This window comes from Patagioenas fasciata, chromosome 1 (assembly GCF_037038585.1).
Source record: "Patagioenas fasciata isolate bPatFas1 chromosome 1, bPatFas1.hap1, whole genome shotgun sequence".
Taxonomy (NCBI): domain Eukaryota; kingdom Metazoa; phylum Chordata; class Aves; order Columbiformes; family Columbidae; genus Patagioenas; species Patagioenas fasciata.
The window spans coordinates 155,731,245-155,751,500 of NC_092520.1; the positions used below are offsets into that span (position 1 = coordinate 155,731,245).

The window sequence follows — 20,256 nt, forward strand, 5'->3', positions numbered from 1 at the left end:
CCGGCCCCGGCTGCGCGGTGCATTGTGGGAAGGGCGGTAAGATGGCGGCGGCCGCCGCTGGGCTGAGCTGGAGGCGGGTGTCTTCCTTCACGGGGCCGGTGCCGCGCTCTCGCCACGGGCACCGGGCAGTCGCCATCCGCGAGCTGGTCATCATCTTCGGGGGCGGCAACGAGGGCATCGCCGACGAGCTGCACGTCTATAACACGGGTGCGCGGGGCGGCGGGCGCGGCCCCGCCGCGGGCGGGGGGGCAGGGAGCGCGCGGGGCGGGGCCGGGGCTGTGAGGCGACGGGGAGAGGGAAGCGGTCGGGCTGTCATGGCCGTGCCCGCCGGTGCCAGCGGCCTCCTCACAGCGGGGGGAGATCGTCCCCTGCCGTGCCTCCGAGGCTCCTGCTCTCCCCCTGGGCTGCTTGCTGTGCTTCGGCTGAGGCGGGGCCGGCGTGCGGGTTGTCCCCGGGCTGTGAAGCGGCTTGGAGCCGGAATGGGGAGGGGAGGCGGGAAATATGCCTGGGCGAGGGTTTCTCCCGGGGTTGTGCCGTGTCCTGGCTGATGTTTTGGGGTTAATGCTGCTTTCCGGGAAAAAAGGAACCTCAAAAATCTTTATGTGCTTTCCCAGCGTCCCGTGGTGCAGAGGCTCCCCGGGCTGGCTTAGCCCCTTGGAGTGCCCAGATCCCCCTTCTTCCCTCTGCTGGCAGCTCCCTAGAGCCGAGCGTGGTGAAATATTAAAAGAAATCTTGGGTAGAAATGTGAACATGTTGGCATTGGGAGCTTTTCCAAACAGGAAGCTGCCCAAGACCGATTTTATTTGTGAGGGAGCAGCTGCCTAAATAGTTCCTTTATGGGGTGCTGTGTGGGGCTGGAAAAATTCTGTGTAATTTCAGATCTTGAGCTGAGATGGGAGCGTAAAGTGACCGATTTGTGCTTTGCAGTCAGCCGGTGCTGTCTGCTTCTGCAATGTAGCAAAAGTGTGAAAGTCAGAGCATGTTAACCAGCCTTTTAACTTGCCAACTTGTAAAAATAATTGAAAAATTATTTTTATTAGGCGCTCCCCCCAAAAAGAAAAAAAAAATAAGGTAATGGTATTTTTGCCAGTGTTTTTTAGATAAAATCTGGGAGCACAAGCATGTTTCAGAGGTAGTTCACTAAGAGGAAAATGTTTACTGTTAGAATTCTTCCAGGCATATTTTTCCATGGGAGCTTAAAGATCTGCTATACTCAATCACATTTTTTGGGGGAAAAGAAAAATCTCTTTACCTTTCTGTTTTGATGAGTAATCTAAAGAAGGCTTTTACATCGTACGGTTACACTGTGTTTCGGAACAGAGGTTCTGATGAGCACCTTTTGAGTGAGTCTTAATGTCACCTTTTACTTTTTTTTTGCCTATTCTTTCTGCTAAAGGTGTTTCCCCTTTGTGGCAATGACAAAAAGGATTGTGACTCAGTTGTTCCAGTTCCCAGATGAGTGTTTGGCCCAAACTGATGTTTTTTTCTGGAGGAGTAAGATGCAGGACTGTGACCCGGGCCACCTGAGTTGCGATGTCTTTAATTGCTCTTGCTATAAGTATGGTGACTTCTGAGGAGCTGGCACACATCTTAATCCCCTGCAGCAACATTCACTGGAACTTCTAATTTCACACTGTTCCTCTTCGTGCTCATGAAAAAACTTAGGAAAAAGAAGGCAGTATTTCCTGTAATTCTTTCATTCCAGAACAGTTTGAACACCAGTACGCTGCTGCCGGATCAGGCAGTCTCAGTTGCTCTCTCTTGCCTGTGTGCCTCTCCTCTCCCATGTGTCAGTGAAGTGCTCTGTAGGTATTAACATTGATCCCAGAACAGTGTAATTAGTTTTTCAATAGGCCTGTTAAGTCTGGGCACACTGCCATGCTCCTGAAGCTCTAATTATTCTGATTCTAGGGCTGGCTCCCTCTGAGTTAGTGTAGTTCTCTCTTTTGTGTGAAACTGCACTTACATTCCTTGTTAGCCTCTTTTTTTGGACAAATCTATTAAATTGTGTGTGACCCTTGGTAACCGACTTGCAGTGACCTCATGCTCATTCATATATTGAGTAACAGTTGTTTGATACAGGAGTTTGCTCTTCTTTTTAATAAAAGAAGTTTTAATTCAGTTAAAACTTAGCATTAAACACGTAAAAGGTGATTCTTTAAAAAGCAGAGGTATTTAAAAATAAACTTACCTTCTCAGTATTTAAATATTTTTTTTTCTTTCTTTTTCCTAAATAGCTACAAATCAGTGGTTCCTTCCTGCTGTAAGGGGAGATATTCCTCCAGGCTGTGCAGCACATGGATTTGTTTGTGATGGTACCAGAATACTAGTTTTTGGAGGAATGGTTGAATATGGAAGATACAGTAATGATTTATATGAATTACAGGTAGGAAATGTATGAAGATGTTTCAGTTTTGAGGACCACTTTATTTTTTACGAATAAACATTTTATATTACCAAGTGCAGAGGAAAGTTAGATGAGCTTTGCTCTGCTCTAGCAAGAACAAGCTCTTTAGATAGATTATGAAGACGGAGAAAATGTAAACAGCTGTGAAGAAGAAACTTCCATCTAGACTAAATAATGTATAAGGTATTTACTGTTTTATGCAGGTTAGCTCTTATGTGTCCCTTTTAATGTATATCCTAAGAAAAGCCCAGCATTCCCTTAAAAATAATTCAGAAAATATAAGTGTTAATATTGTCTGAATTCTATTGGCTATGAATGACTATAGATGAAGATATTTCTGAATATATTTCCTGTCTTTAAGGCAAGTCGATGGCTCTGGAAAAAAGTAAAACCTCAAGCTCCTTCCACTGGATCACCGCCTTGCCCTCGACTTGGTCACAGCTTTTCTTTGTATGGTAACAAGTGCTATTTATTTGGTGGCCTGGCAAATGAAAGTGAGGATTCAAATAATAACGTTCCAAGGTATGCAGATTTGGTTTGAATTCTGTGTGTTTAAAAATAAATTACTAGGTACGACAACTTTGAAGAGGAACATTCTAGGGAGGCTGCCCAGTGTACCAAGTACTCACATTTGGATTGTTTGTGCAATGGATGGGTTACATGCAAAAAAGCTTAAATATTTCTTCTTCTAATCCCACAATAGGTAACACTGACTGACAGCTCTGACACTTTTGGAGGGAAACTTGAGTAGACTTTGGTATTTTTCCTGTTATTTTGGGTGATGTTTTCAAGAATGGTTTGTTTTTCAGAATTAATTAAATCAGCAAAGTCTTACGAGTCATCAAGGAATGCACAATGGAAGTTTCCTCTATAATTCTGTGGAAAACAGTTATGAATTAGTCTGGAATTGGTTTAAAGTAGCAGCTGAAGTTGCCTTTATTATTGGCAAACAGTGCTATAATGCTGAAGTTTTATATCCACATTCACCTGCAGTTCAGAGCAGCTCCACTCAGCTATGAACTGGTAATTTTACACCCAGTAAACAAGAGGTGTCTGGTGTGAATGCCAAGATTCAAAGACCGTTACCTAAAAATAACTTGCTGATAGATTCAACAACAAATGACTAATTGTCTGTTGGCCAGCCTGAAGACATCAGAAAAGAAAGAGCTGCTTTTCATCTTTGCCTTAGAGTTGCAGAAATCTCTAATGTTCCACATCATCGTGAATTTCTCAGACCTTTGCAGTTTATTTCAACTTTGTCCATATATAGTAGTTTCTGCTAAGAATGTTGTCTGCCAATGTTGAATGTTTCTTTCATGTAATAATGTATCGGGTATGATATGAAAGCATGTTTCCTTAGAGGCAACAAGTTAATAATAGTTCGTTACTTGTTTTAAATACATTTATGTTTGGTACTGTCCACAATATCATCAGATGTTTTGGGATTTAAAAATGCTACACTCTTCGAGGACTGGAGTCTGTAATACTTGGAAGCAGTCAGGGTTTAATGCTCACTTTTAATCTTGCTTGTAAGCAAATTTTTCATACTTCGTCAATGATACCCTAGATATTTAAATGATTTCTATGAACTGGAGCTGCAACACGGTTCTGGCGTTGTCGGCTGGAGTATTCCTGTGACCAAAGGGGTCTTGCCGTCTCCCCGAGAATCTCACACAGCCATCGTGTACTGCAGAAAAGATGTGGGAAGTCCAAAGATGTATATTTTTGGAGGGATGTGTGGCTGTCGGCTTAATGATCTCTGGGAACTTGACATAGGTGAGTTGATCTGCCAGTAGCATTCAGTGCAGGGTCATTACTGGCTAAGAGGAAAAATGATAGTGTATAATGATTAATGGCATCATGTGGTGCCAGTAGTTTTGGGACTTATAGTGTTAACCTTTTGTAATTTTTGGAATGAAATAGCTACAGTATAGTTTGCTTGTATTATCCTCACTGATTTTGGCTGCATTGTGAGATTGTTTCTTTAGAGTGCTCTAAAGATTGTCACTATGATAACCAAGTTGAATAACCTTAATGAAACCATAATAGACCTTTTTGATAAACTGATAAACAATTAATTTGTCAGTATTTCCTGTGAATTTTTAAAGAAGCTTTGAATGCTCGTTATTGTGCCTTCTATCTTGAAGTGGCCATCTTAAAAATACGACATCTTGTTTTGTTGAATGTTAGAGGTATGTTCCCTCTAAATTCCAGGTAGTGAAGTATACAGTAACAAGTTTTTTGAGGGTTTTTATTCTTTTCTTTTAGAAACAATGACCTGGTCAAGACCAGAAACTAAAGGGACAGTACCACTTCCTCGCAGTCTCCATACGGCCAATGTAATAGGAAACAAGTATGTCTGTTGTTAAAAGCTCAACTCTAGAAAGGTACACCTAGTAGGAGAATGATGATGCTTATCCACTACTGCTCAGTATAAACCGTCAGCCCTGTACAGTACTTTTCAGCTTCTATTATCCTACGTCAGTGGAAATGAAAAAGTATCCTTGTTAATTTAAGGGTATCAAACTATCAGTGTTTCCATCCAGCAGGACAGTGCCAAACCCACAAGCTTCTTAATGCACCTTTGTGTGTTCTGGGGCGGTCTCAGCTGGACCTGATCAGGCTCTGGCCAGAGACAGCTTGAGCGCCTCTGAGTCTGTGACACGATGAACTAGTGAAGCAAACAAGCTGCTCAAAGAGTAGAACTAGTTTCTAGGCAAAACCTTTCTACATTTTTGTGGGCCAGTTTTTCTGTAGTCTATTCCTCGTTGCTTTCCTTCTTGCCAATATGGTTTCTTTTGGCAGCTAACATTGTTTAAGTGGACATTTAAACACGGGTTTCGGTCAATTTTATATCAATTTACAAGCTGGCATGAGGAAGAAGAGGCAAGTGGGGAGAGAACTGCAAAAGCTTTGTATCTTATGATCCAGCAGCTTAGCTTTTTATTATATGCTTAAAATGTTATTAGTTTATAGCCTGCATTATGCTTTTAAATTTTGATATCTCACTTAGATACCAGTCTTCTAATTTTAGAATGGTTTATCAAGAAGTCTGCAGTAAAGGCTTATAGAAATTCTGTGTGAATGTGTGATTTCTGGGGAGTCCTAGCAGTTTGGTTTGTAAAAAGATAAAGTGCTAACATGTTTCTGGGAAGTTCTTTGAGGAGTTTGGGTTTTTGTTGTTTCTTTTTTAATCCATTAACTTACTCAAAAATTTCAGAAGGTAGATAACTGCAACAATACTTTGCAAAGAGTAGACACAAAAAAATCTGCTGTAAACTAGAACTGTAGAACACTGGAAATCTTCTGTTTTGTCCTAGTTTGAGAGAGCACATGCAGCAGATCTGGATGTTAATTGGCTTTTCTTTTCTTTTTCCCTCTTCCCTCTTTTCCTATATTTCAGAATGTATATTTTTGGTGGATGGGTTCCACAGTCAGCAGGAGGTGAAATTTCTGCTCATGATGGTGAATGGAAATGTACCGGTTCATTTTCTTACCTTAATTTGGGTTAGTGTTTCTGCCTTTCTGGGAGTGGGCATTTTGAATTAATACTTTCTTAACAGATTAGAATGAACATTTTTAAGACCCCGAGAAAAGTTTTAGGACACACAGTTGCAATGCTAGCTGACTGAAGAAGATACCAGTTTTTTACATCTTTCTTAAGAAGTGATTTAAAAATTTTTATTTTTCTTGGAACATTCAGCAGGTTTGCTCATGCAAATCTTTGTTAGTACAACTTTAAATACTAAGTAATATAGATATTCCTTATTCATTTATAGTAGAACACAAGAGACAGATCCAGAAATGAGTTTTTTCTAAATGTGACAGTACTTTCCACGAATCCTCACCTTCTGATCTTGTATTTGCTTGAGAGAAACAACCAGAGATCAGAAAATTCATCCTGTATTAATTTATCGTATCTTGCAAACTAATTGGAAAGTGACCTTCTCTTTGCAGTGTTGTAAATTTAAATGCAATTGTCTATAAAAACGGAATTGATTTACTTTCATTTTCTCTGAGCAGTTATGTGTGTTAACATCTGTATTGCTTGTTTTGGAAAACATCTAGAAACTAAATTTTTCGAGTTTCATTTGCTAGATACCACAGAATGGATAGGTCTGATCTCAGATTGCCAGGAGGACAAAAGTAACTTGTTACCAGGGCCAAGAGCAGGACACTGTGCTGTAGCGGTTGGCACTCGTCTCTATATCTGGAGTGGTAGAGATGGTTACAGAAAAGCGTGGAACAATCAAGTTTGCTGCAAAGATCTTTGGTACCTTGATACTGGTGAGTCAGAAATAAATAAGAGACTTATACTATGTTCCATATTTTATTAACAAATGGGAAGCTGGCATTGATTATCAGAACATCTAAAGCTGTAGCAAACTCAAAGATTATTTAAATTTTAAAGTTTATTTAAATTAACCACGCTTCACTGTTGACTGAAGGCTACAGCTCTAACTTAAACTGAAAAAAAATAGCAAAGCTTGTTTAAAGCCTCTGGAAGAACTTTGTGACTGGATTCTGCATTGCATGCCAGAGTCAGTATACACAAAGTGCTAACGGGGGTTTTACCTAAACTCAAGGTTCCTGGCCTCTCTTTTAGTGATCTTTTCTGCTGCTACTTACTCTTTTTTACCAAATCCCTCATTCTCTTGGGATCATTGCTGCTGCTGCTGCTTCCTCATCTCTTGGACTGCAAAAAGATACTGTCAGATTTGAGAGAGGACCAAATTGTTCCTGGGGCTGAAGGGAATTCTGGAACACTAATCACTCCTTAGTAGCTGGCTGATGGCAGGACACTGAGATAGTATTGGGAGAGAGGGAACTAGAACAGTACTTCTGAGAGGGAGTTGATAACTGCTCAAGTGGAAGTGGAAGAATGGTTACTGGAGATTGTGGTGGGGGTTGTTTTGTTTTGTTTTTTCTTTACTCAGGAAGGTCAGAAGATGAGTGGCAGGGGAGGGATGTACTTGAGAGTGCAGCCTAGTCAGGCATCAAGGCTAGTGAGAGGAGCAGGTCATTGGCACTGAATCATGCCTAGGCTTCAGCCTCTGCAGAAGTAGTTTGAAGGAAAGCTCAATTTAGCTACAGAGAGCAAGCAGAAAGGAAGCACAATCTTCTGTGAATCCTCTCCAGGAATATGTAAAGCTTTAGGAGACAAAGAGCTGCGTTCAGCCTTTTAGGAAGGGATGAGGATCTCTTATCTCTGTAGTCCCTGTAATGATGTATATGCAACCCGAAGACTTACTCGCAGCAGAAGAGCCATTAAAAAACAAAGCATCAAAACTTTAGCATTTGTGGACACTCTAGAATGGCACTTTATAATTCTCTGACTTGACTTGCCACATTCGGTAACTGTTTCTTGTTGAATCTGGTATATGTTGTACATAATTGAAAAAGCACTATTGGTTTTGCTTGCATTGTATAGATATTTCTTAAACTGGTAAAGGAGGGCAATTTCAAACATGCCATCTGTGTTTTATTGGTTTCTTGTAGAGAAGCCTCCAGCACCATCACAGGTACAGCTGATTAGAGCTACAACCAACTCTTTTCAAGTGAAATGGGATGAAGTACCTACAGTTGAAGGATATCTTCTTCAATTACATGCTGATTCACCGGTGCCATCAGTGGCTGGAATACCTGGTACTGGGGTTCCTGAGACATCAGTGCTGAGTTCACAAGGTAGTAGTCAGATCATATTACATTAATGTTTGTGCAAAGGTGAAGTAGAAGATTACATAAGTAGTAACTAAGAGTTTGGTTTTTAAAAAATCGTTTTAAGAGAGAGAGACAGGCCTTATGTCTTTGGTTATCTCCAAAATGCATGAGTCTGATGATGGAAAACACAGCTGTAACTTGTCTCTGTCAGTTTTGGCCAGCTATCTCAATATGAAGATATTTGCACAGTGTGGGGCATGATTTCAGAAAGGAAACAGTGAGGAAGGGATTTTATCCAACTGTTTGGCCTCGCAGTTTCAGTCTTATAACAAAGTCTTCCTTCAGGCAACTTAATGTCTTCCTCTTGCTTACTGGAATAGATTCCAACCAGCATAATATTAAGTTTCATGTAACTGATTGGAATTTGCTTTTCTTTACCTGAAAGGTGGGTCTTCTCTACATCCAAGTCCACAATCATTGCCTGGTGTCCCTTATGCAGAAATGAAAGTGGATCATCCCAGCCAAACAAATAATGTCATCCCTAATAATGTAAGTGTAAACTGAAAATGTTCAAGTGGCATAGTGTGGGAAGCAAGAAAACTGCCAAAACACTGTCTCAGTTTTGAAAGTCCCTGCATACTTTTTGGGCCTTAGAAAAACAAAACTAAACAGAACAAAATTAAACAAAAAAAAAAAAGACATCTGCTGAAGTAGTGGTGTCTGTTTTCTTACATTCTTTTTACTTTTCTGATTGACAGACTGTCTTTGAAGTCCTCCCTGGTAATGCAGAAAGGGAACTGCAATTGTATTGACTTCCAGAATGCTAAGTGGGAGCCTGATACCAGTAGAAATACTACTCATCCTTAAAATGTTGGTGAAATTAATGTGGGAGGCAAAAAGGATAAGGCATATTCCTTTGTTAGCACTTTTACACTTGTCTGCTTAGTTTGTAGGTTCCTACAACAGTATAAACCCGATTATTATCTATTCTGGTTGTGCAGTTGTGTATGTTCCACTGTTCTGGCAATTAAAGAGGGTGGACACACTCTGGCTAAAGGATCACATACATTCTTGTGGAAAACACATGTACTATAAATTTTACTAACAGTAGAAACATCTTAGGTGTGTGTCAGGAAAGCAAAGGTTGAAGACTCTAATTGTGACTTTTCCTATCCTCTTAAGTGCCCCCAATAGGCTAAATTATGCATCAGTGAACTTCCATGTAATAACACAAGAATGTGTACTCGCTCTCAGGTAAAATTTAATATGTGTCAGGGACACTTCCAAGTCGATATGGAGTTTCAGTATTTGTTTTATAATGGCTAAGATAAAGTGGGTTGTGAGGCTGGTTTCTTGTTTTAATTTCAGGTGCTAGGGGGATTTGTCGGAGGACATTTGTTTGTTGTTTTTGAGCAAGCATTTTCATGCCATGTTTGCAACTGAAATTTCTGAACTTTGCAGTTAAGCATTAACAAATGTGTTGTTTTGGTTAGGTCCAAGTTTCCCTTTCATCCAACTCAGTATTAAAAGTAGAAGGAAAAGAAAAAGTTGCAGCACCTGAAAACAAGATTACACAGGAGACTATGAAAAACCATGCAGATGCTACAGGATTCAAAGAATCAAATGCCCCTTCTCTTTTGCCTGTTTGTACTTCAAGTAAGATGACTATAGAATAAAAATTAATTAAAAAGTGGGAGTTAAAATTAACCTCATAAACATAAAATAAGATTATTTCTGTTTTGCAGTTTTAAATTCGTTTAGACGCCTTCATAGTTTAATAAAAAAAAACTCTATTATTACTCTACATATTTTTAGAAGATATGAGGAAAAATGGAATCTTAAGTTGTTTCAAGTGTTTCAATGGACATGAGATTCTCAATATATTCATTATTAGGATGGCATATATGGCTCTTTAAACATAAATAGCCATTTTTAACAGCAAAGAACAGACTGACAGGGCCAGATTCATTTTACAACATTAAGATGACAGTAACTCCAGGCTGTCTTTGATACTACTTCTGTCTGTCAATAGTGAAAAGCTATTAGCCGATGTAAAATTTTAGGCAATGTAGAGAGGAGCGTGTTTCTCTCTGACTGTAAAGGAAACAAGATGACTGGGCACTGATTTTGGCACTTCACTGAAGTGCCTTGAGTTCAGAGTGGTGAATATAGGCTCAATCACCTGGAATGTTTGGTTTTGACTTTCACGTAATTTATTGCTTGTTGGATTTTCATGTTCTTCACAGTGTAATTTAAGTATTGTGTGAAAATCTTGGATCTCAGAGCTAAGTGAGAAGCAGACTTCCATGGTCGTTAATCTGAAATTGATTGTTACAAATCTATGGTACTGATTTGTGTGGATACTTTTTCCAAATTAATCCTTTCATAATCAAATAGATGTAGAATAGCAAGCTTAAAACAAATGAATTGCTGTTTTAATTTAACTGTTTATATATATATCAGTTTATAACTGTGCAGACAGACTCCTGCTAAGTTGTATATGTAAATGAAGCATTAGCACTTAATAGCTCACATTCAGGTTAGAATGGGTCTAAACTCTGGTTTTATGTGAAACTAAAGCCATTAGATCAAGTTGAGATTTGTTAGGTGTTACCCATATTGAATTCTGGTTGATATTTTCTTTTTTGAAGGTCCTCAGACTTCAGCTAATGTAGGTGAATCACATGACTTGGACAAACGAACTGTAAATCCCGATGCTTCTGTATCCAGTACTGTCTCCAGCACACAAACTATGGTAACCCAGCAGGCTGTTAAAACTGAATCATCAAGTACAAATGGGGCAGTTGTTAAAGATGAAACTTCACTAACAACATTCAATTCAAAATCTGAAGGTTTGAAATGTGTTTCACATACTGTATTTTGAGCCATATATATCTAAGGCCATCAGAGTTCCTCTAGTGTGGTGGGATTCCCATCTTGACTAGTACCTGGGATTGAGATAGGGCTTTGGGCTTTGAGAACCTTGGGCAGCCTGAATGATCTATGATTTAAACATCTTTTAAAATCAGGATGTTTCTTTTACACACTTGTAATGTTTCCTGTAAGTGAAAAGTCCTTTAAATCTTCATCTTTGCAAAAGCCCATTTTCTGAATAGCAGTGGCAGCCAGTTTTGGTGCCCATAGTGCATTTGCTTTCATTCAGTGATTGTCTGTTTATTTAGTCAGCCAATAACTACAAATAGTAACCTTAGATGGTTTTGATTTTAAACAATTGACCTCTGTGACAAATATGACCAGTTCATGTGACTGGCTCACCACTAGTCAAATGTGGTGACCTCTTCACAGTCTGCTTGAAATATCCAAAATAAGCACCAACGCAGAAACTAAGCATATTGGTAGTTTTTGAAGTTTTATTTTTCATGAATATCAACAGGCTGTGGTTACTATTGTTTTGAATGTGAACTAAAGAACTGTTATTCTCTTTTTGACGCTGTGTGAGTAGTGTTATTTTTATCAAAAAGTATTGTCTTTTAAAAACAAAAACCAGAAACACAAGTATAGAATACTAAAATTCCCTTGTGTTGCTTATGTGCTTTATATTTTTTTTTTAAAGATTCCATTTTAAATTTAATAAATGTTCTTTTTCCCATCCCGTACTGATGTCAGAAACAATATATTCAAATTACGATTTCATGCTTAAGACTACTTATACAGCGTCATCAGTATGCCTCAATCTGGTATTTAGATTATTTGTTCACAGATTATTTCATATGGATTTCATAGTTCTGTCATTTTTTTAGATTTTCTGAGTCCTGCCTTCTGTTTGTATTATCTGCAGCAGCCTGCAATGCCAGGCTCTTACAGTTGCTCAGTGAATATGACGCAAGCCAAAATTAGTTGTTCGTGTTATAAACAGAACTGCATGCAAAAGAAGTCTGAGGCACACTTTTGGAACAAATACTTGTAAATGGCTGTTGAGGTCAACTTTCATACTTGTGTTAAATTTTTCATATCACTTAAGCTTTTTAAATATAGCTTTTTGTTTCTAGCTGCTGAAGCTGCTTATATCGTGCCTTCGACAAGGGTCAATACTGGACAGGCAAATGATTCACACTCCTCTGTAAGTCTGAAAAAGTATAATCAAATTGCTGTATTATTGTTCTGTTGATTAGTTGCATAGCCCTTCTGTTTTCCTTTAATTATGTCTCTGAAAGAACAACAATGTATATTTAGGGCTTGACATGAATAATAGAAGGGTAAACATTTCTGTTGTAAAACTAATTGCATTGTGTGGGTTTGATTTGAGTCTAAGCAGCAGTTGTGTAGTTGGGAGGAAATCCAAGTATGTGTTTCAGCTGTTGAATCGTTTTTATCAGCTGGCACAGTGAAATGCTCTCTCTGCTGCATGATATGCAAATGTAAAATGTTTTTGTGTATGCACAACTGAATTTAAAATGAAGTAGGTATTAGATCAGACTAGTGTTAGCTGCTGGTCTACAGGTTTGAAACGTAACTAAACTGACATCTTGATGTTTTTCCCTAGAGGAGATGGGGACTGGCTATGCAAGCTGTAAATACTGCCTGAAAAAGTAAATGCTTCCTATTTCACCTGCTTACAACTTAATACACAAACCCAAGGCGCCACTGTTGCCACCAAAAGAGAGGAGCTAAGGATGGGAAGAAGCTACTAAAGGGTTGGGGTGCTTTTTTTGCCAAGAGCAGCTGCCACTCCTGCACATTTTCCATGCCAGCAGGACCACGGCCTGTCTGTGGTGATCACACCGGTCTTGCAAGCGCCCTTCTGGTGCCTGCAGACAAGCACGAAAGATGGTTTGTCTTTCAGGCTCAGTCAGGGATGGTTCCCATACCCTTCACCACCATCACCCCATGCCACAGCAGAGCCCCGTTCTCAACTGCAAGCAAGTTCAGCCACTGCTTGAAAGAGAGAATGTTTGGGGCTGAGGTGTAGCTGAGTCCCAGGCAGAGCTACCCATGTTGGACCACATTGTGGAACTTCTTGACCTCTGAGGGAAGTTAACTCACAGCTGTGTGCTGCTCCAGACACCTAGTTCTACAGCTTTAAACTTCTTCCCCTCCTTGTTTAAACTGGAATGTCAGAGGTGACATCCCAATTTTTTTTTTTTTTTTAAAGATGGCCTGTATCTAAATTAATACATAAGAACCAGTTGGTTTTGAACAGTATTTTAATGATATATGCATATTCATTTGACATACAAGAAAGTAACACTGGTATAAAAGGGGGTGTCCGTTAAATATACTAGAGTCTTAACATTTCTTTTCCATTATGTTGAAGTATGGGTAGTCAACATAACATGTTCTTCAAATACTAGAAAATTCCACAAAGACAGATGGCACCAGGGAAAACAAGAGACCGGCAGTGGTATGATGTTGGAATTTTTAAGAACAACAGTGCTGTGGTGAGCCAGTTCTACTTGCTGCCAGAGGAAACGCTGAGCAACTCTAACAAGGTAGCTGCTAATTCTTCTCTGACATAACTTGCACATATTTTGGAATCTGTTGCTCATATGGTTGACAACAAAATGTGGGATGTTCTGATACTGCAGCAGGATCTGGTCCTTAGAGGAGTTCTGTGTTTTGCCCACCTTTTTCTACTATTTCCTGAAACAGATTAATTTTCTTCTGTTGTTTTTGTATGATAATATGGAACATCTTATTTTCCTATTAATTGTTTCCATATTTCTAGATTTAGGAAACAATACAAAACTTAGTGAGCTTTCAAACCAGTAAAAATCCTTAAAAACTAAAAAACCTCACAACTTTTTAATATGTGATTTCAGTACAGCATTGAAATGTTTAAATCAAAGTTTCTTCTCTGTTTCCAGAATCTTTTCTTACAAACTGTTAAAGGTACTGACAAGACATAGGCTAGGATGTGTAAAGAAGAGTGGATGTGGAACTGTAGTGGGGTTTATATTAGATTTTTCTAACTTAATGTTGTTGGACATGTAAATTTATATATGAAAATGCTATACATGTGAAACTTGCTAAAAAATATTGCAGCTTTGGTGAAAGTGTAAATAATTATGTCCTAGCAAACTAGAAACAAAAAGGATGAGTGTATGTTTTCTTGAGACAGAAACAAAAGAACAGAACACTTCCTTTGAAAGCAATCCACAATAAATATTGTGCATCTTAATTTTAAAGAGCATAGTACATTTTACAGCGTTTGCATTGACTGTTATTTCTTATACATTATTCAGGAGGAAAATAGTTCCATTGGAAGTTTCAAGGATGCATCGATGCATATTTTAAACTTGGAAGTACAGTAGCACACAATGTTTCAGACACCCATTTGTTACTAACTTACAGTGCTTTTCTTTAAAAATATTTCTATGACCTGTGCATCAAATTGCAACTACAGGAATAACTGGTTTTGAAAGAAAAATACTTTTAGGACAGAAGAGTATGCTGATTAAATCATAAGCTATACAGTTGAAAATGCTGCTTGGCTTTTGCTTTCCCAAGTAAAAATAACCAAGAGGTGCAGTTCAATTTAAATGGTTGAAAAATGGAGCTTTTTTTTTAGTTAGAGGTGTAGTCTCATATCTTTGATCAGCTGTTTTGAGGGAAGCTACAGCCTCAACCAGAACCATTTTGTAAATCCTGATTTAAGTACAAAAGTATTAGAGTTTCAGTTTCAGTTAAATTTATTAATCTCAGTTTATCACTACCCACTTTCTATTTTTTTAGGCTAATTGTGTTTAAAGTATTTTAAAAATTAACACAAATGTTGCTTTATTTTCAGATGGAAAATGCAAATGTACCAGACTACAGATTACTTAAGAAACAGGATCTTTTTCCAGGAACAGTGTACAAGTTCAGAGTTGCTGCAATTAATGGCTGTGGGGTTGGGCCTTTCAGTAAAATCAGTGAATTCAAGACTTGCATTCCAGGTTTTCCTGGAGCTCCTTCAACAGTCAAAATCACCAAGGTGAGAAATATAGGTAGTTCTGATTCTCACGTATAAAATTCTGGTCACAAGATCAATCTCAGAACTCTTTGGTTTTAGCTGTTTTTTTGGTGTTGTTTTTCCTCCAAGTTAGAATTGTCATATAAAACAGTGTCAAATGCTCACTTGGTTTACTCTGCTCGTAATATGCTTTAAGAAATTTGGTATAAAGAATAATTTTAAGACTTAATGATCATGTTACCAGATACACATCTCACTCAATCATCTGATAGTTTCCCTGTTATTTTCTCTTTGTGGTTCTTAAATTTATAGGGGTTTCATATGCTTTTTAAAAAAAGTCAGAAGACACGTCCTTGCCTCCAAAGAGTGATGGTGTTAGGTTAGAATTTTCAGATTGTTTTAGAGGGTTGTTTTTGTATTTTATATGTAGGGATATATATATATATATATATATATATATGTAAAATATTTATTTGAGTATCTAATCATTACCTACATACTGTCACATTTTCTCCCTTTTTCTTCAGAGTGTAGACTGTATTCATCTATCTTGGGAGCCACCTGCTTCACCCTCTGGAAATATTTTAGAATATTCTGCCTACTTAGCAATCCGTTCCACACAGTTACAGGAAAATCCAAGTCAGCTTGTTTTTATGAGAATATACTGTGGTCTTAAAACATCGTGTATAGTGACTACTGCCCAGCTTTCAAATGCTCACGTTGATTACACTTCCCGACCTGCCATCGTGTTCAGAATTTCTGCAAAGAATGAGAGAGGATACGGACCAGCCACACAAGTTCGGTGGCTTCAAGGTAAAGTCAGTGTCAGACGCAGCATTTAAATGGGCTGTAGCTGTGGCAGAGAAAATGGTGTATTGTGTCCCCAGAACCATCGCTTTTCTCAGCAGTGTGCGTGAGATTCTTGTAATGTTTTGTTCCTTCTAGAAGTTGTAAGAAAATAGAGTTGTTGAATTTGGCATAACACTTTTAAAAACTTCACAAGCAATGACAAGTAAGTACTGAAATCCTAGTTATTGAGTCTTACCCAGTCCCTGAAATACTAAAAGCCTAGCAAGCTTCTGATTTTCCTGTGCCTCACCACAGCCCAAAGGTTTTTCAGTCTAATAAGAAGTAATCTCATTACATGCATGGGTGTAATCAGGTTTTTTTATTTAATCTTTTCCCCTCCTTATTGGAAACATTTTTCATAAGGTGACGTAAGGTGCGTTTTTGTGGTGCATATTCGCTTTAAAGTCTTCATTACAGCCAGAAGGGGTTTTGTTATCTTGTCCCTGTGCTTGAAGTTGTGTGGGTTCATGGTGAGTTGGGGCTGGGAATGGATCCACTGAAAAATCAGTTTTTAGCCTGATCAGTTCTGGCTCACCTTTTAAGTAAGCCAGTCAGAGGCTCGAAACCAGAAGTTTTCGTGGGTTCTTCTCTCATCCCACAACTTCCCTTTGCGACTCGGCTTTCTGCTGTTTGGGAGCTGGTGTTGCTCCATGTGAGGTCCTGTGAGCTGGGGGAAGGTTGGGAAAGGCAGAGCAAGGGGAGGGTGCACTCCCCCTTGGGGAGCCCGAGGCTGTCATATCGGGGAGTTGACCTCTCTGTTTGGGGGTGTGACCCACAGGCTGTGTTTGAAAGCGAACTGCTGAATACACCACTGCTTGTTTTTTAGCATGTGTTTTCCTAAGGTGGAGAGCAGCTTCGCTAACATTTAGTATTCCAAGCTGTTTTAACCCTTTAATCGGCTGTGATCTGTATACCAGAACTCTGAAACAGTTGTCTGAAAGTGTTTGACCTTGTACACCATGTGAAACTACAAAACATTTAGCAATGTCTCCTTCTTTTTGCAGATATGAAAACATCAAGCTCAAAGTAGAAACAACGTAATAAATCTCAAGTTTCGAATGTAGTGTTTAATGTAACTCTTGTACTATTTGTAAATGCTACGAATATTTTATTTTTACATTGTTTTTATCTTAAAAGTATATAACCTTTTTTACGTTTGAAACATCAGCACTATACAGCCTTGCTCAGGTTAGAGTACCATATAGAAACTATATTGAAGATGGAGGGGTAGAGGACCATACTCTACCCAGTAGCTCCTTTTGATAGTGATAGTTAACATGTAAAAAATGCACAGTTTCAAATTAAACATAAATAAATACAAAACTGGCACATGCAGTAGTATTGGAGGTGGAGTTCCCATGATTGCTACAGATCTTACATAGGTAATTCATAAGATTTGGTATATATATGAGCAAATTCTCTTTCGTTTCAATTCCTTAAACCACGTTCTTCATTGGGATGCCTGAGTACAAGGCAAAAATTTCCAGTTATTATATAGTAACTTAAAATGTATAAATATTTTAATATATACTTTTTGTAAAGAAATGATTTTTCTACTATTTGTAACAAATATCGTAATCTTGAAAGATATCCCTGAAGATTTAAAAGGAAAAAGATAAACTTAGTCATTTTCTCTTATTACAAAAAATGTCAATTCATTGTAAATGCACTACTAATACTTAGAATTATCTTTTTGTAGTTGTACAAATCTTAAACTTGTAAATACCAATGTTTACAAGAGACCTTTCTGGTCTTGTATGAAAACTTCCATGAGATTCATTCTCTTTTTTGTTTTTAAATCCATATGCTTTGCTTTTAGCATATGCTTGCTTTTTGCACTAATAATAACTTACCTCATTCCTGTGTTTGTAATCACTTGTGTTGCTTCCATAATGTTTCTGTAAAACTTCAATCTGAAAATTTTAACCAAAGTTTAGAATACATGGTAAGCAATTTTGCACATATTATATGGCAACTTTTGACATATTTATTCCAGTTAATCTTCTTACGTGCTTGTTTGCTTTACCAGTATATTCTACCAATCAATTTCAGTATTTCCCTTTTACTATGCATCATTCTACATTACCCAGCTGGCTGATAAATTCAACAAGCATTACTTCTAGGAATAGGTTGAACCATTCCTATGCTAAAAGAAAAAAATTGTTCACAGTAGTGAAATAAAGGTAAACATTTTAAATGCTATTTATATATCTATATATAAGCCTATGTTTACCAAAGTGTAGAGGAAAATGGCTGAGTTAGACAAGGTCACTAGGTGAATAGATTGAGGCACTTAAATAAGATTTTAAAATAAAATCTAAATTATTTGCTGTGCAATGAAGTTTATACTTTGCACTTTAATTTTGCCCCAAATGCCAAAAGACTATATCAAGGTAGAATTTCTTGCCTCTGCCAGTTAAATTTGTCTTAAGAGGGTTTGTAAATATATAAACTAAAATAAATTATGTGCCTGGTTCAGTGGGAGCCGTATCACTAAAATAATAGAGGTTTAACAGCTCAAGTATCCCGGAGCAGATTTAATAGCGAAGTTTTAGCTATCCTGAAAATCAGGGTTGTAATGGAAGTGCTGATACAGCCTTAATTACAACACAGCACATGCTATAATAGCATATAAGAAGTGCTGGGGACCATAAATTGTTAGAATAGCGTTAATTGTGGCACAGGAGTAATACATGTGGGTTTACTCCAGAGAAAAATCTTGTGTTTATGACAATGACCGATATCCCAGATTCACTTTAAACATTGTTTATAGCATGAATGTATAGGACTTTTCCTGACTTAACTGGCTTTAAAGTATTTGTGTTTTAATGGTCCATTTCATCAGGTATGATCTCACTACCGATACTGTCCGATAACTCAAATACCGTACACATGAGCTGTTAACTAGAAGAATAGAACTTGTTTTTTCTTATTAGTACTGTGAAAGAAGCCGTTAGAGAAAACACTTGTGGCTTTGATTTTGTTGGTTGATAGCTGTGATTGTAGAGTTGTTATTTAAGAATAAAATCTGTTGGGTATGTCTGGGTAGAGTTTTTTTGCACTTGGTTTCACATGCTTTGCACAATTTCTTTTTCAGTAGATATGTCACAACTACCAAAGGGTGAAACTGTGGCGTTCTCAATGAAAGTATAATTTCTTTGTAAGTGTGCTTTCTTCAGCTGACTTGACATAAGATGTCACTTTCTCTTCTTTGTCCAAGTTGGGTGATGTTGAATAGTGATCATACGCAAATTTTCAGTTCCTCACAGTTTTACTTTTAAATGAAATTGTGGTACGCGCTGTAAAATACACCTTGTGGTCTGTTTTTAGAACTGTAAATCCCACCTGTTTGCCTATCAACTAGATTTCAGACAAATACTGATTTTTTTGGTTTAAAATTTGTTTGGAAGACTGCTGACTTCGGCTCTTAAAGAATCTGTGTTATCCATTTGTTTTGTATATTGCTAAAGGACATGTAACAGAAGCTGAAATCTCTCCAAGGACAGTATCCTTATTGTAGAAGTGTCTAGATTTACTACACTCATTAGGGCAGTTGTGACTGTGTAAGTATAGGACAGTTGTGCCAGTTATGGCAGACACTGCTACAGCTTCACCTTAAGAATGTTCTTGTGAAAGCGGAAATGAAGTGAACAATAACCTACACTTTGTGTTTTCCAAGTAATTATAGCAATATCCTTTGAATGTAGTTTGGAGTAGAGCACATGATCATGCCATAAACTCTGAAGATATAATAAGTATTACTGTTGTTATCTGGTATTTCAAGATAGCGAATTTGATGTGAACTTAGTCTTACAGCCTGTTACTTAATGGCCTCTACAAGGAAACTGACATTTTGTACAATTCCAGTTGATCAGTCTTATTTCCAAGCATTGTTTGTTCTTTGTAATAAAGTGGTTGTCCTATCTAAATGCATTGTAAACACACAAGTGTATGTCTGCTTTCTCAAAGGTGTATGTGCACCAACTTCAGATTTCTGCCGTTCTTTAGAAAAGGGGATGATACAGCGAGAGTATATTTGTCTTGAGGAGGGGAGAGGGTTTAATGGTAAGCATTGTAATACTGAGTATTACTCTTTCATAAAAATTATCTCCCAAGTTAATTCTTGGTTACCTCATGGGGCTTCTTTTTCTTAGTCGAGGTTTCCCAGTTTCCCCACCTTGCGTCCTCCTGCGGTTGCTATGCTCTCACCATCACTCTGCGCCCTCCCTTCCATGCCTTTTGGCCCTGCAGCTGGCCACAGCCTCCGAAACAGAATTTTGAGATGACCTCACCTGTCTATACCAGCAGTTACATTGCTGCTGTTCAAAATGAGTGACGAGGAGTTTGGTATTGCTTTGTTTCAGAGAGATGGGAAATAAGTGAGCACTTACCCTGCTCAGAAGGCTTCTAATAAGGGTATGAATCA

The 20,256-nt window shown here is 38.2% G+C and overlaps 1 protein-coding gene across 2 annotated transcripts; it reads left to right on the forward strand.

Annotated features, from left to right (window-relative positions):
- On the forward strand, positions 1 to 19,759 carry HCFC2 (host cell factor C2). 2 transcript variants are annotated; one of them, XM_065839701.2, is made up of 16 exons: positions 1 to 207; positions 2,238 to 2,386; positions 2,769 to 2,929; positions 3,975 to 4,183; positions 4,676 to 4,760; positions 5,811 to 5,914; positions 6,506 to 6,694; positions 7,907 to 8,092; positions 8,514 to 8,617; positions 9,562 to 9,724; positions 10,720 to 10,920; positions 12,079 to 12,149; positions 13,381 to 13,518; positions 14,817 to 15,002; positions 15,509 to 15,794; positions 16,835 to 19,759. In XM_065839701.2, exons 1-16 carry the CDS (start codon positions 42 to 44, stop codon positions 16,858 to 16,860), a joined length of 2,424 nt encoding a protein of 807 aa, XP_065695773.1. In that variant the 5' UTR covers positions 1 to 41; the 3' UTR covers positions 16,861 to 19,759. The 2 variants fall into 2 exon arrangements, with proteins under 2 accessions (XP_065695773.1, XP_065695763.1); XM_065839691.2 differs by lacking the exon at positions 16,835 to 19,759 and having other exon boundaries at positions 15,509 to 16,827.
- The last annotated feature ends 497 nt before the right edge of the window (positions 19,760 to 20,256 follow it).